The 16,393-nt window shown below is 46.6% G+C and overlaps 1 protein-coding gene across 1 annotated transcript in view; it reads right to left on the bottom strand.

Moving 5' to 3' along the window:
• The window catches only part of sh3pxd2aa (SH3 and PX domains 2Aa), a 193,069-nt gene that overhangs the window by 105,484 nt on the left and 71,192 nt on the right, over positions 1-16,393 (bottom strand). The window contains exon 5 of the mRNA XM_056279980.1: positions 11,795-11,886. Coding sequence (XP_056135955.1) covers positions 11,795-11,886 — 92 coding nt within the window. The remainder of the gene's footprint in view (positions 1-11,794; positions 11,887-16,393) is intronic.

Genomic DNA, 16,393 nt, shown 5'->3' with positions numbered 1-16,393 from the left:
CAGTGACACAAAGCCTTGCACTTATGTGCACTTCCTGTACACCCGTGGAGGAAGAACTGTGGTATTTTAATTAGCAAAGGAAAATGCAGGAATGTACAAACACAAGACCAGACACAGACGCACAAACGCACAGGATCACATCCATCAATACGTGACAGAAGTGCACATGGATGCCCTCTTGTTCCTAATTAGCCTTAATCACCCAATCTGGTTTTACTTTGTCACTGGGGGCAACCAGCTACTTAGCCATGCTCCCGCAGAGAGACCCCAAATGCTGACCAATCACCTAAAGTCACGATTATCGCAGTAATAATCTTATCATTTTACAGCGGGGCCAACATCTCTTCCCGAGAGGCAAGAGCCAAGGTCAATCCCTATTGTTATGCATGGTGTGTGTGTGTGTTTGATGAATGATAACATCAGCCATGTCGAACAATATGGTGGCCTTTGGGAGATATGGCCAATATTTCCATCAGGGCTGTGGTGCAGTGTGTGCATATTAATGGATAAATGTGTCGGCGTGATGGCCTGGAGAGAAGAGATAATGCTGTTTAGGTTACCCAGACAGATAAAAACAAATCACTGCTGATGTTCCACACAAGTGAATTGGATAAAAATGCAAAGTGAAATCCAGATGATGTGCCGAGTAAAATCGAGCTAAATATTCTCGCACCTCAGAAACAGGCAGGGAGGGTAAGGTGTCAAAGGAAGAAGGCGTGTAATTTCAAAAAGTCATGGAACATCATCGTATATCTCGAGCAGAAATATTATGGCTATATTCTGGTTCTGAGTGTCGAATTTGAAAGGGAGACAGCGAACGAGACAAGCTAGCGTTTCTGACAGACAGGATGAGAGAGGAAACGGCAGGGCTGTCAGGAGCAGAGACAGGGTCTCTGAGAAGACTGGATGCAGTGGGGAAACTTCCCTTTTGGACTGTCTGTATTGTGAAGTATGCCACCATGTGGACAGTGTGTGATGGTAGAAATAAGAGATACCAGGTCTGGGTAAAGGCTGAGGAGAGGGCCACGTGATTCCTTATATCGCTTCTGTTATTTCAATGCAAACAAATCACCGTGTGAGAAAGAATCCAATATCAAACTAATGCTGAAACAATTAGTTCATTAACTGATTAGTCAATTGACAGAATTGATTAATTAGAAATATGTAATCGATTAATCGTTTTAGTCACTTATTTAAGTGAAAATACCAAACATCTACTGGTAAGAGCTTCACATATTCAGCGCAACAGAAAGTCTTCTGACGTGCTGGTTGAATCCCACTGGTTTCCACATGTTCTAAACTAGACTAACAGAGTTAACCCGGCGTTGCCCGTGGAAAATGTTCTCACCAAAAACAACCAACACGTTATGATCTTTACGATATAATCGATAATGAAATATAGGATAATTTATGATATGATACGTGTGATAAACGAATGTCGAATAAATGAATGTCATTAACAAAAATGATCAAATGTCATAATTTTCCATCCATTCATCAAGCTTCTTTGCCAATGCGTATATTAATCGCCACAAATCCGCTGCCACAAATTGCCACAAAATAAACTCAATTTCGCAAATAAATCAAATTTTTTACTTGGTTTTTGAAATATTTTTCGAACTGTGCAATCCTTGGAAAGTCCTCATTCTAAAGATACCTTTCTTTTTGTTGTACAATGAGTATTTCTGGAGTTTTAAGCGAACATACAAACATACACTCTCGCTTTATATATATAGAAACAAGTGACGCAGGCTGGTGGTAAAAAAAAAAATGTCCAGAAAAACCTTTCACTGAACCCTTGATGCATGCTCAATGATCCAGGTAAGAAAGTCAAAGAAGGTTGGATCAGCTCATCTGGACACAACATTTATTGACCGATACATTCCATCACTCATCTAAGTGACCTCTTCAGTCTAAACGGACACCCGTCTACAGACCACTGCCCACTCTTTCAAGGATGAGGATGTGCACATCCTTGATAGGGAGGAACACTGGTTTGAACGGTGAGTCAAAGATGCCATCTATCCCTGTAACAAATTGAGCTGAGTGCTTTGAGTGGCTGTTGCAGATATAAAAGCGCTATATCAAATGCAACTTGATTGATTGATGTGAAGAGGGAACGACCATCCCTGAACCAGGGGGGGACTAAGAGCATGTCTGTCACCATTTTACAATGCTGTGATTGCAACTATTCCCTAATCCTCTTTGAATAGTACACATGACCACTGTAGCTCTAGCTAATGGTCACGGCAATTTGCATATGAAACTGATGGTTGGTTCCGGTCGTTATACCACTGTATTGTTTATAAGGGTGGGTATACCTGCAGTCAGTTGAGACTGAAGCGGTCACTTTTCCATTACATGGTACCGGCTCGACTCAACTCGCAGTGTCATTTTCCATTACCATAACAGTACCCCCTCAGTGTAGCTGGTCTGCACTGATTTTGGTACCCGCTCCAGTTTTTTTTTTTTTTAACCTCGACAAAGGAGGCACCAGAAAAGTAACAGTTACCAAAGCGCCGGTACTTTCCAGTAAGGGAAAATGAAGAAGTCGAGTCGAGTTGAGCTGGTACCGTGTAGTGGAAAAGGGGTATTAGATGATTGATGAAATGTATCTGTGAATAAACGTTGTGTCCAGATGAACTGATTCAACGTTCTTTGATTTTCACTGAATCAATACAGTTCTTAAATAGATTTATTTAGGACTGCATACTGAAGATTTACATGCAAATAAAAGTCCTTTTCAGTATTGTTATTGCCAGAGTAGTTTTTTTGAAAATGACTACTCCAAAAATAACAAAATAATAAACATTTTCATAGCTGCTCATTTTGATGGTTATTGTTGAGTAGGACTCTGTGGAAAATTATGAGGCACAAAAAAGGGAGGCCAAAGAGGAGGTTTATGGATGTGGTGAGGGAGGACATGCAGGCGGCTGGTATGACAGAGGAAGATGCAGAGGACAGGAAGAGATGGAAACGGATGATCCGCTGTGGCGACCCCTAACGGGAGCAGCCGAAAGTAGTAGTAGTAGTAGTAGAGAGTAGTAGTACAGTGTGTTACCATGCAACATGTCACCAAATATCATCAAACATAAAGGTGTCTCATATCAAAAAGGAGACATGTATCTCTTCAGGTGAAACCCCACCTCACTGCTGAGATGCAGTTCTCAGATCCAAGACGAGTGGCGCTGTGTCAGTCTCACTGACTAGCTTCAGCTCCCCCCATCTTTGTGGAGATGTGATTGATGGGATTGATTTTTGTGCCACACAGCAAGACGCATCACCACATTTTCCAATCAAATCAAGGTTAGAAAATTCAATCTGCCCTCATAGTAGAAGAAACACGTGATCCGCAGGGCGGCAGGATTCATTTAACATAATTCCCTGAGAAGGAGGCAGAGAGATGAAGAGGGAGATGGCGGGCGAAATGGGGAGCAAGTGAGAGAGGGACGGGGCTATCAAAATCAAGATCTTCTTGTTACAAACTATGGACAAGTGAAAACTGTAAACCTCTTTTTTCCAACTTAGCTCTTAAATAGCTTTTTATGAGCCATAGGGGAGGGAATTGTGTGTGTGTGTGTGTGTGTGTGTGTGTGTGCGTGTGTGTGGCCTTGAATCATACTGATCCACCCCTCCCCTCCTCTTGCACCACCTCCACATACCCCCCCCCCCTCCTATTTCAGGAAATGATGAGTTGGACACATTTCATCCCCACAGTGGCTACAGCCCGCCTTGCCCTGGACATGCCTCAAGGTTCCATCCAGTCTGTCCCTCCCAGAGCCATTACTGCAACAGACCCAGCCCAGACTCACCCTGCCCTGGGTCTGTATCTGTTTCTTGGTCTGGTTCTGTGTCTGGTTCTGTGTCTGGTTCTGTGTCTAGAACTGTGTCTGGGCCTGTGTCTGGGTCTGGGTCTGTGCCTGTGTCTGGGTCTGTGTCTGGTTCTGTGTCGGGGTCTGTGTCTGGTTCTGGGCCTGTGTCTGGTTCTGGGTCTGTGCAAGCATGAGTGTGTTTTCCAATATCTATCTTCAATACTATTGTCACACTGTGCGGCATGTGATTGTGCACCAACTGGACAAGAGCAAAGTTAGAAATAGAAATAGATGAAATAGAAATAGAAACTGTAAGTTAGAGCAACAAAGATTGTATCCATGCACCTAAATGTTTTCCTCCATCAAATGACAAACTACAGCAAAGCACAACCATCTGAACTGCTCCCTCAACGGACCAACCAAAGATGCTGCTTTAAAAAGCTCTTGCAACATTGTATCTAAAAAAATGTGTTACAACGTTTCAGAGTTGTAACAACATAGTAGTGTCTGCCAACGTTGTTTTCAGTGTTTTAAGGCCCATGCCTAGTAGGGTCTTCCACTTTCATAGAGCTGCATTGGTTTTCACATAATGTCACACACACACACACACACACACACACACGGTGTGGACTGCAATTGTGTGGACTGTGGGAGGAAACCCATGCAGACACAGGGAGAACATGCAAACTCCACACAGAGGACGACCCCCAAGGTTGGACTACCCCGAGGCTCGAACGCAGCCCTGTGTGTGTGTGTGTGTGTGTGTGTGTGTGTGTGTGTGTGTGTGTGTGTGTGTGTATAAAATCTGCCACTGGACCATGTTGGTATAGGCACAAAGTAATTTCAAAAATAATTGCAACCAGCATGCAACCACTCTATTTGAAATATTCAATGATAGATGTGTGTCTGCATAATGCATGCATAGAAAACATGAAAAACCACTTTCAATACACACACACACACACACACACTTAAAAACCCTTCTCTCTCTCTCGCTCTCTCTCTCTCTCACACACACTAAAGTGTCCCCCCCTATAAATGCCACAGCAGGGTTGTGTTGTGCTGCACATGGTGCAGTGAGTGCTATTGATTCTAGCAGTGATGGAAGACGTGCAGCCTGTCCTCTGAGGACTGTATGTCGCCCGTCTTAACTGAACTGAACAGAGCAGACAGACGCAGGGAGGAGGAGGGGGTATGGAGAGAGGGAAGCAGAGGACAAGGGGATGACCGAAGAGGGTGGGGTGAAGGGGGCGAGGCGGGGGGAAATGGGTAAGAAGTATGTAATCAAGGCTGAAACGCAGGCCCTCCCCACATCAGAGTGCATGTAAGCATCTCTGTGAAGCAACACAGAAGCATGGTCTCTGGGCAGTAGTGGCTTGCAAAGGCTCCCACATTAATATATGCCGACACCCCAAAACCTCAACAGCATGCGTAGCATATTTGTAAATCTATGCGTCCTACACGGGGTTATGCACAATTTGTCCTTATTCCAAACAGAGGGTCTAGGATAGCGGTGATGTATATCATGATGTATTCTATTTTCCACATAGCAAAATTGCTGTGGCCCAGACCCGTCCCACACCGACGCTTTCACCCGGCCCACATACCGAGCGGAATGATGGCACATGGGCGATCCGCTCCTGCTTGCCAGATCTGGGCCAGAACCAAGCCACAGCAATGCCGCATGTGCAAGGCTCAGCGTTTTCGGTTTTTATTTTTCAAACAAATCCAGCATGCCGAATTTCACCACAAGAGGACACTGTTACATAACCTCGCACGAACAGGAACAACCTTTGGATCCGTGGAAACATAAAATCCGGGTGAAAATCAGTTTAAAAATCTGGGTATTTTTCGGTAAAAACCAAAAACGCTGAGCCTTGCGCATGTGCCACATATTTGCCAGAGGTGGCCCATATTTGCCTTGTGATATTTGGGCCATATTCACCATTTATCACACGGGCCACTTCAGGGTCACGTCCAGATTACATGCTGCCGAGAGCACCGCATCTTTGCCAAAAAAAGACCCACGTTTGATTTGGCATATTTGGGCCATATTTGCTATTATACATGTGGGCCACTTCAGGCTCACATCCGTTTTGTCAGGGCCAGAAGAAGACCATCAGTGCCGCATCATTGCCTGAAGTGGCCCATATCTGGGTGCTATCTGGGTTGCCTGTTGTGAGAAGGATAACCTGTTGCAACTGTAAGCCCTCTGGGACAAACCCGTGGTGTAGGGCTACACAAATGAATCTGACTTGACTTGAATGTGACTGGCTGAGCGGGGAAGGATACCTGGTAGCATACCACAGCATGACCAGTGTGGACGTCAAGCAATGTTTCTTTTGCTCTCCACAAAAACAATAAGAATTTAAGATGTGAACAACTAGAGATTTTTTTGCACTCTATTTTTACTTCTTTGGTTATATTCCTTGTTTTAGTTCCCAGTTTTCTGCAAGAGGAAGAGAAAAGGTGGCGGAAAGGGAGATGTGCAGGCATATACAACGGCTTCTCTGTGTGGCTCAAAGATCAATTCCAGTTTTTCTCAACCTCAGGGTTTCAAATCACTTTCTCTCTTCTTTAAAGCATGTTTTCTGCAGTGCCAAAACACATATACACACTCACGTGCGCATGGACATACACACACGCACAAAACAATATGCACGCACAAACACAAAGAACCAGCCACACTCCCCAATCAGAGAAGTAAATCAAGGGCCAGTCTCATTCCTGAACAAGCACCCCCGTGATAGGCTCTGTTATATTGTGTAAATTGTGTGAAGACAACATCCATTGCATGTTGTCCATCTTGGGGGAGAGATCCCTCCTCTGTCAAACTCCCTGAGGTTTCTTCCTATTTTTTCTTCCTGTTAAAGTTTTTTTTTTTAGGGAGTTGCTCCTTATCTGATGTAGTGTCATTGAAGATGGCGCGAATTCATGTTCGCAGTGGCCTCACCCAGTACCGTCCATGCAGTCTCTTTATCCACGTCTAAGTTTTGTCTTCATTTGATGGCTGGGCAGCTGGCGCTGGATCGGCTGGGAGAGCTTGGTCTGCTGCATCCTGTGGGCCCAGGGACCACGGCCCTGACCGGAGCTGCACCCGAGGAGGTAACACCGAAGGCGGTCTGACGGGACGCAGAAGCGGGGCAGGCTAAGGTAACTGCTAGCCCATGCAGACCAGCAGTTCCGATAACACCGAGAGCAGTCTGGCGGCGGCCTCACCTGGCGTTGACTGTGGTGTTTTTGATGTCGTCGTGTGGAGTGCGGGGAGGTGTGTTGAGGGTGTCTGGCTGGGAGAGCTTGGTCTGCTTTGTCCGGTGAGCCCGGGGACCACAGCCCCTGCCTGGGGTTGCACCCAAAAAGGAAACACCGATGGTGGTCCGACAGGACGCGGGAGCAGGATATGCTAAGCTAACTGCTAGCTCATGCAGACCGGCAGTTCCAACCGTCATCCTGGGCTGGCATTCGTTCCCTTGGACAGTGATTTTTTTTATTTTTTTTATTTTTTTTTAGTTTGGATATGTGTGTCCAAACTACCACATATATCCTTGGTAGTCCTTGGTAGTTCTTGGGTATGTGTTTTTGCCTTTGTGGTGCACTGCTGTGGGCTGAAACTGCATTTCTTTTCATGTCATGTGCGCAAGTGCATGAAATTAAATGACAAATGAAGTGTTCCTGATTCCTGATCTGATGCGACGGTCTAAGGACAGGATGTTGTGCTGCTGTAAAGCCCACTGAGACACATTTGTAATTTGTAATATTGGGCTATACAAATAAAACTGACTTGACTAGAAAAGAAATAACTCTTAAGATTAAGAATATGAGACCAAGCCAAAGGACGGAAAAGAGAGGGCGCTACACAGACGGCGAGGAAGAGGACAAGAGAGAGAGAACTAGCTGGAAAGTTAGCCGAAGAGAGCTGTCGAAGAAAGAGTGAACAACTCGCCTTCTGCTACTTGTAACCTTGAGCTGTTAGTAAAGCAGACTTGATTTACTGCAGACAAGACAGACAGAGGGATGAAGGTGACAAGAAGGAGAAGTACGTCCTGCTAGACAAGACGCAGTCAGGCAGGCAGTAAGTGGGTTCCAGACGTTAAGCGTGTCTCTACTTCACCTTTGTTGAGCTTTCTCTTTCTTTCTTTTTTAATCTCGCTTCACGCCAGAGAAGGAGGCAAGGCCGGGGCTTTGAAGTACTGAAAGACGTCACGGAGAGTACACAGTAATTTGCTTTTCATTAACTTCCGCACAGTTACCCTGCATACTTCAGCTGATGCGAATAGCAATGAGACGCTGGAAGATGTAGGCTACAGATATAACATGAAATCCCCATACTCAAGTTGGCGAGCACAATCATCCAAAGTTGGCAGTTGTCTTGAAACTTTTTCCTTTTTTTTTTTAAATAAAAGCTTGTCAGCACACGATTTGCAAACTTTTTGTCAGCACACGTTTTTCTCACCGGTCGGCATGCAATTCTGGTTTACTCTGATTGCTATCATAAATGACAGACTGATGGGCCCGACAGATGACATCACACAACAAAGAGTGCCGGAGAAATTATTTTAAATTTTGCGGAAAATATATATCTCAAATGAATAAATCGTAAATGAATATGTTTTCTCATATGACCCCTCCGCGTCTCATTTTGTCAAAACATCAAGGTTCTTCAACAGGTCATTGGAGTGTAATATAGTCAAAAGTACATGGGCTTTAAAGTGGGCCCCCTGACTCAGTGGAACCACAGCCAGAAGACACCCCCCCCCCCGTCCTCCATCTGCACTTGCCTATGTTTTATGTCTTATGGGGGAATTAAAGACATCAAGACCCATGAGACATAGGAGTTACATGGCCAGTGTGTTAGACCAGAGGTCCACAACCTTTTCTGCACCGCGGATCGGGGGAGGGGCAGGGGTGGGTTGATAACGACCGGAATATAAGTTAGGCTTATAAGTCAACAGTATCATAACATTTAAAGGAACGTTTGGATATTAGACACACGGCGCATATTTTCCTCGCATTAACATAACATACATATAACAACATTGCAACTCATGAAATAGCGGAGGATGTAGAATCTATATCCTCCGCTATTCCATCAGTTCTCCTTGGAACTGTGGTAGCTGAAAAAGGAACCTTTGCCACCTTGTTAACTGCAGCTTCCCCTAGCAGTTCACGGCACAATTCCTTGGCAGCAGGCGGAATCAAGTCTTCGCCGACAGTGAAAGGCTTCTTGGCCTTAGCAACACAGCTAGCCACTAAGTACGAGGCTCTCAGAGCAGCAGCATGTGTCGAGGGGGTGGCTCTCAGCACGCGCTTCTGTCCCACTTGCTCGCGTTGTTTTCGCTCAGACAACTCCACGGGTTTGTCTTTAAGTGCAGGGTGCTTGGACTCAAGGTGCCGAAGCACTTTTGAGGGCTTCATTGCCTCATCAGACAGCTTGCCTCCACATATCACACACAGGGGGCTCGGAGCATGCGAGTCACCAGTCGCAATAAAGCCGTATTTTAGGTACGACTCATCATACTTCCTATCAAAGGAAGCTTTCTTTTTTCTTTTTTTCTTTTTTTCTGTCTCGGCCTCTGCTGTCTCTGCGTTCTCATCATCATCATTAGACCTTTTATCTCCCCTACCTCTTCCGAATAAACTCTCAAGCAACGTCTGATTTTTACCGGTACTCATGGTAGCTAGCTAGCTAGCTGCTAGTAGCGAACTGACTGAGTGCGTCTCTGAGTTATGAAGTTAGTTACCATTGGTCTGCCGAATGCCATGTGAATGAGTGATAAAATTACATCACTGTACAAGCTTCAAGTATCCATTTCAAATTAAAAGCCCTCCAGCGTCACACGGTCCAGCCGGACCGGGCTTTTATTTGAATATTGCATATCATATTGTTTACTTGCAGCCCGGTAGCAAATGCTTAGGTGCCCAGTGCCGGTCTGTGACCCAGTGGTTGGGGACCCCTGTGTTATCCATCCATTCCATCCATCCATTATCCAAGCCGTTTATCCCAATCGGGGTCGCGGGGATGCTGGAGCCTATCCCAGCAGTCATTGGGCAGCAGGCAATGAAATACAATACATTGGAAGACAGCATTGGCTATGCTTTAGCCAACACATCTTTCTTGTCCTAACCTAACATTGCTGAGGACATCCATTTTCAGTGTTTTAAAAAGCTCACTCCGTTGTTACAAAGTGAGTCGCTACATTTCCAGTTTGTTTCACTACGAAGGAGGATGGGAGGACAGCGTCATTTCCGGTAAGGCGTGTCCTAGACTTCCAAAGCAGTCAGTGTAGGTTTGCTAGTGGTCGTTCTCACCGCTGTTGTAGCAATTATCTTGCATCTAGAAGTCCCCACACATTGGTAGGCGGAGCTCTCCAATTGTCTGGTATTGCAAGACTGTAACACTTGACACCTTCAGTCCAACCCACACCTCCATTACTGTCCTTTACATCTACATCCCTTTATGTGCTTTATACATGGACACCACCATCACTGTCCTCTACATCTACATCCCTTTATATCCTTTATACATGGACACCACCATCACTGTCCTCTACATCTACACCCCTTTATATCCTTTATACATGGACACCTCCATTACTGTCCTTTACATCTACATCCCTTTATGTCCTTTATACATGGACACCACCATCACTGTCCTCTACATCTACACCCCTTTATATTCTTTATACATGGACACCTCCATCACTGTCCTCTACATCTACACCCCTTTATATCCTTTATACATGGACACCACCATCACTGTCCTCTACAGCTACACCCCTTTATATCCTTTATACATGGACACCCCATCACTGTCCTCTACATCTACCCCCCTTTAATTTTGTAATTTGTGATATCGGGCTTTACAAATAAAATTGATTTGATTTATATCCTTTATACATGGACCCATCACTGTCCTCTGCATCTACACCCCTTTATATCCTTTATACATGGACAACTCCATCACTGTCCTCTACATCTACACCCTTTTATATCCTTTATACATGGACACCAGCATCACTGTCCTCTACATCTACACCCCTTTATATCCTTTATACATGGACACCACCATCACTGTCCTCTACAGCTACACCCCTTTATATCCTTTATACATGGACACCCCATCACTGTCCTCTACATCTACCCCCCTTTAATTTTGTAATTTGTGATATCGGGCTTTACAAATAAAATTGATTTGATTTATATCCTTTATACATGGACCCATCACTGTCCTCTGCATCTACACCCCTTTATATCCTTTATACATGAACAACTCCATCACTATCCTCTACATCTACACCCTTTTATATCCTTTATACATGGACACCAGCATCACTGTCCTCTACATCTACACCCCTTTATATCCTTTATACATGGACACCACCATCACTGTCCTCTACATCTACACCCTTTTATATCCATTTTATAAATGTGAGTAGACAGAGCCAGACTATAACTTTTCAAAAACTAGCTAGAGGGAGACAAATTTTCCCCCTCCTAGTTTTTTTTAATATTCATCCTCTCTGCCCCGCTCCCACTGGCCTGGCAGGAGTTTTTTAACTAAGTCCCAGCGAAGAGACTAATTTGGAAATCGACATCAAAGAGAGAAGGGACAGAGAATTAACGAGCTCGGAGACAATGTGGCCAGGAACTGAGGCTCTATGCAGTACATGACATGAAGAAGGGCTTGTTTTGACAGCTGAGACACAGACTCCCATACAGGCATGTGTGCAAGGATACACCGTGTCCATACTCCACACTTCATGCATGTAATGTCATACGTCACACCAGCAGCAAAACACTGCAGCCTGCAGTATGGGAACATGCTCTGCAAGCTCATCACTGTATGTGTGGGGAAGTGTGTCTGTGCCCATGTTCTTATATACATGCACATGTGTGTGCATGTATGTGTGTGTGTGCATGTATGTGTGTGTGTGTGTGTGTGTGTGTGTGTGTGTGTGAAAGAGAGAGAAAGAGACACTCACTCTATTGGGGGATTGATGTCCTCAGCTTTAGTCTCAAAGAATCGTAGCACCTCCTCACTCTGAGATATCTGTGGAGGCAGTCTCACCAGAGCCTAGAGACAGAGAGCGAGACAAAGAGAGAGAGACAAAAACAGTGAAACATAGAGACAAAGAGAGAGACAAAGGCAGACAAAAAGACACAGACAGAGAGAGAGACAAAGAGAGAGAAACACAGAGAGACAGAGAGAGAGAGAGAGAGACAGAGTGTGTAAGAGGGAAGGGCAAGGAGCTCTATATCAACATATGAACAGCCTTCAGTAAAGCCATCAACCAATTTCAATTTAAAATCGGAAGCTCTCTTGGGAAGATGGCAGCACAAATTCACGTTTGCAGCGGCCTCACCCAGTACCATCCAAGCAGTGTCGTTGTCCACATCTGCGTCTAAGTTTGTCTTCGTTTGATGGCTGGGAGAGCTGGCACTGAATCGGCTGGGAGAGCTTGGTCTGCTAGGTCCTGTGGGCCCAGGGACCACGGCCCTGACCGGAGCTGTGCCCGAAGGGGAAACAGCAAGGGCGGTCTGACAGGACGCAGAAGCGGGGCAGGCTAAGCTAACTGCTAGCCCATCTAGAATGGCAGTTCTGACAGTCATCCTGGCTGGCGTTCGTTCTCCTGGACAGTGATTATTTTATTTATTTTTTTTAGCTTAGATATATGTATGTGTTGGGGCGTCCGGGTAGCGTAGCGGTCAATTCCGTTGCCCAACAACACGGAGATCGCCGGTTCGAATCCCTGTGTTACCTCCGGCTTAGTCGGGCGTCCCTCCAGACACAATTGGCCATGTCTGCGGGTGGGAAGCCGGACGTGGGTATGTGTCCTGGTCGCCGAACTAGCGCCTTCTCTGGTCGGTCGGGGCGCCTGTTCAGGGGGAAGGGGGAACTGGGGGGGGGGGCGTGATCCTCCCACGCACTACGTCCCCCTGGAGAAACTCCTCACTGTCAGGTGAAAAGAAGCGGCTGGCGACTCCACATGTATCAGAGGCATGTGGTGGTCTGCAGCTCTCCCCGGATCAGCAGAGGGGGTGGAGCAATGACCAGGACAGCTTGGAAAATAAGGTAATTGGCCGGGTACAATTGGGGAGGAAAAGGGGGAAAACCCCCACCTCCCCAAAAAAAAAGAAAAGATATACGTGTTAGTTTGGATATATATGTGTACTTGTAGTTCTTGTAGTTTTTGGATGTGTTTGTGTTGCACTGCTGTGGGCTGGGGGAAACAATGTTTAGTTTCATTTCATGTGCACTTGTACATAAAATGAAATGACAAATAACGTGTTTCTGATATCTGATTTCACTTTCTTTTCAAAGAGAACTTTTTGAAAATAACCGGTAAAGTACTCAGCTCACGTTGGACCGGCTTCTCTTCAGTGTTCTATGTATGTTCCTCGATAAAGCCAGACTCCCATCCAATAGAGGATCATACGTCTGACCATCACACAGGAGTCTACCATTAATATTTAACCTGGCCAAGCCACACCAAATTCATAGATGACTGCATAACAGAACAATCCGATGAAAGAATGAACATACATAAGTATGTGTATTGGACCGCCATTAAAATTTCACACAGACCAAGCTTCATTTATCATTCATCATATTCTCTGTTGTTTAATAAGATTTTTTTTTGCAGAGGTTCTAGTGTGGCCCGGCTGGACAGATGGCTGAACTCGGCATCCCAACATCTGCAGTGACGTTGTCCCTGGAGGACTCTGGGAGACCATTCATCTTCTCTTTTGACTGTTCTCGCAAGTGTATTAATTCGGCTTCCAGGGTGGGAAGATGGTGGTGCAAATTCACGTCTGCAGCGACCTCACCCAGTACCATCCATGCAGGGTCATTGTCCGCATCTGCATCTAAGTTTGTCTTTGTATAATGGCTGGAAGGGTTGGCGCTGGATCGGCTGAGGGAGCTTGGTCTGCTGCGTCCTGTGGGCCCAGGGACCACGGCCCCGACCGGAGCTGCCCCAGAAGAGGAAGCACCGAGGGCGGTCTGACAGGACGCGGAAGCGAGGCAGGCTAAGCTAACTGCTAGCCCATGCAGACCTGCAGTTCTGACAGTCATCCTGGCTGGCGTTCGTTCTCCCGGACAGTGATTTTTTTTGTTTAGTTTAGATACATGTGTTAGTTTGGATATATGTGTTCTCGTAGTTCTTGTAATTTTTGGATATGTGTTTTTTTATTTATTTATTTTTAATCTATTTTATTACGTTATTGATCCCTGTGGGGAAATCCTTCCTCTGCATTGAACCCATCCTAGCTGTGTAGCTAGGAGCAGTGGGCAGCTGCCGTGCAGGGCCCGGGGTCCAACTCCAGTTCGTCTTGCCGTGCCTCAGTCAGGGGCACAGACAGGATTATTAACCCTAACTTGCAGGTCTTTTTGATGGTGGGGGAAACCGGAGCCCCCGGAGAAAACCCACGCAGACACGGGGAGAACATGCAAACGGCACACAGAAAGGACCTGGGATGACCCCCCCGAGGTTGGACAACCCCAGGGTTTGAACCTAGGACCTTCTTGCTGTGAGGTGACATTATTAACCACTGTGCCAACGTGCCGCAATCGGACCCTTTAGTCGACTGGTTAACATAGTCGCCCCTGGTACGGCGGGAGACACGGGTTCGCGTCCCGGCTGTGGTGGTTCCCGGCTGCCCCCTGAATTCGCTACATTGGCAGCGAATTCGGGCAGCAGCCAGGATGCGAACCCGTGTCTCCCGCACCACGACTATCTTAACCAGTCGACTAAAGGGTCTGATGTTTGTGTTGCACCGCTGTGGTGCAACACAAAGACAGAAACAAGTTTCTGACTTTCTGATTCACTCCAGACCTTCAGCAGCAACGGCCCCATCACTGCAGCGCTGCTAGTTACTTGGCTAACAAGGCAACCGTTTTCTCTTTATTGGCAGGCTTCAGCTCAGCAAGAAGTCACATTCAATTCAAGTGCAAGCATTTCCTAATCACCGCCCCAATATGACAGCTGACCTTTGCCATCTTACTGGAGGACAGGAAGTAACTGTGTAGTTTTTTTTGTTTTGTTTTTTTTTGTTCATCTGTTTGGAAATAAACAAGCCTAACAGGTCTGCAAAGAGCCACATTGTGTGTCTGTGTTCATTCAAGGCATCATCAGCATCAGTAATACTGCATGTGCAAAAGATGCTGGATATGTGCCAACAGGAAGGATGGAAGGAAGGAGGGAGGGAGGGAGGGGGGAGGAAAGGTCTGAAACAGGGATAAGGAGGAAAGAAACAGTGTGTGTGTGTGTGTGGCAGGGGGCAGAGAGGAAGTGGTCTACCTTTGACTGTAGTCTTGAAAGCCTTTAAGGTTCAAGGAAGTTTGGGAGAACTTCCTCTGGGTGAGAATAAAGTCAGATGAGGGCATGAGGGCATTTAATGTGCAGGCCTTTGAAATAACAACAGCTCGGAGAGTTTGTTGCAGGAAGTGCGGCAACTGCGAAACTGAACTACGAGCAACTAGTTCCTCAAGTGCTGACTACAACACACAAGCATATTAACATAACCCACTCTTGGCGTCCAGGTAGCGGGGCGGTCTATTCCGTTGTCTACCAACACAGGGCTCGCCGTTTCGAATCCCCTTGTTACCTCCAGCTTGGTGGGGCATCCCTACAGACACAACTGGCTGTGTCTGTGGGTGGGAAGCCGGATGTGGGTATGTGTCCTGGTCGCTGCACTGGCACCTCCTCTGGTCGGTCGGGGCGTGTGTTCAGGGGAAAGGGGAACTGGGGGGAATAGCGTGATCCTCCCATGTGCCGCATCCCCCTGGGGAAACTCCTCACTGTCAGGTAAAAAGAAGCGGCTGGCGACTCCACATGTATCGGAGGAGGCATGTGGTAGTCTGCAGAACCGGGACGGCCCGGAAGAGTGGGGTAATTGGCACAATTACAAGTACAATTGGGAGAGAAGGGGGGGGAAATTCTGCACGGTCGGGCATCCGGGTAGTGTAGCGGTCTATTCCGTTGCCTACCAACACTGAGATCCCCTTGTTACCTCCGGCTTAGTGGGGCGTCCCTACAGACACAACTGGCTGTGTCTGTGGGTGGAAAGCCAGATGTGAGTATGTGTCCTGGTCGCTGCACTGGCACCTCCTCCGTTCAGCTGGGGCGCCTGTTCGGGAGGGAGGGGAACTGGGGGGGATAGTGTGATTCTCCCACGTGCTACGTCCTCCTGGCGAAACTCCTCACTGTCAGGTGAAAAGAAGCGGTTGGTGACTCCACATGTATGGGAGGAGGCATGTGGTAGTCTGCAGCCCTCCCCAGATCGGCAGAGGGGGTGGAGCAGGGACTGGGATGGCTCGGAAGAGTGGGGTAATTGGCTGGGTGTGATTGGGGAGGGAAAAAACAAAACATAACCCGCTCTTTCAGCGTAGCACAGTGGACTGCTGTTGAGTGGAACCCGACACAGCCTCAGCATAACGTGTCGGACCGTGTGACAAACGTTAACACCCTTCTGTGAAATCTGCAGTCATAGTCTGGCCTTGCATAAAAGGCATGTACTATTTCACTTCCATGCCCCAGTTTTCACAGCCCATTACATTCGAGCAAGGGCGGCATCTTTCC

The sequence above is a fragment of the Lampris incognitus genome, chromosome 5 (assembly GCF_029633865.1).
Source record: "Lampris incognitus isolate fLamInc1 chromosome 5, fLamInc1.hap2, whole genome shotgun sequence".
In the NCBI taxonomy this organism is placed as follows: Eukaryota; Metazoa; Chordata; class Actinopteri; order Lampriformes; family Lampridae; genus Lampris; species Lampris incognitus.
Note: the sequence above shows the minus strand (reverse complement) of the source record. Positions and strands in the feature narration are given on the sequence as shown.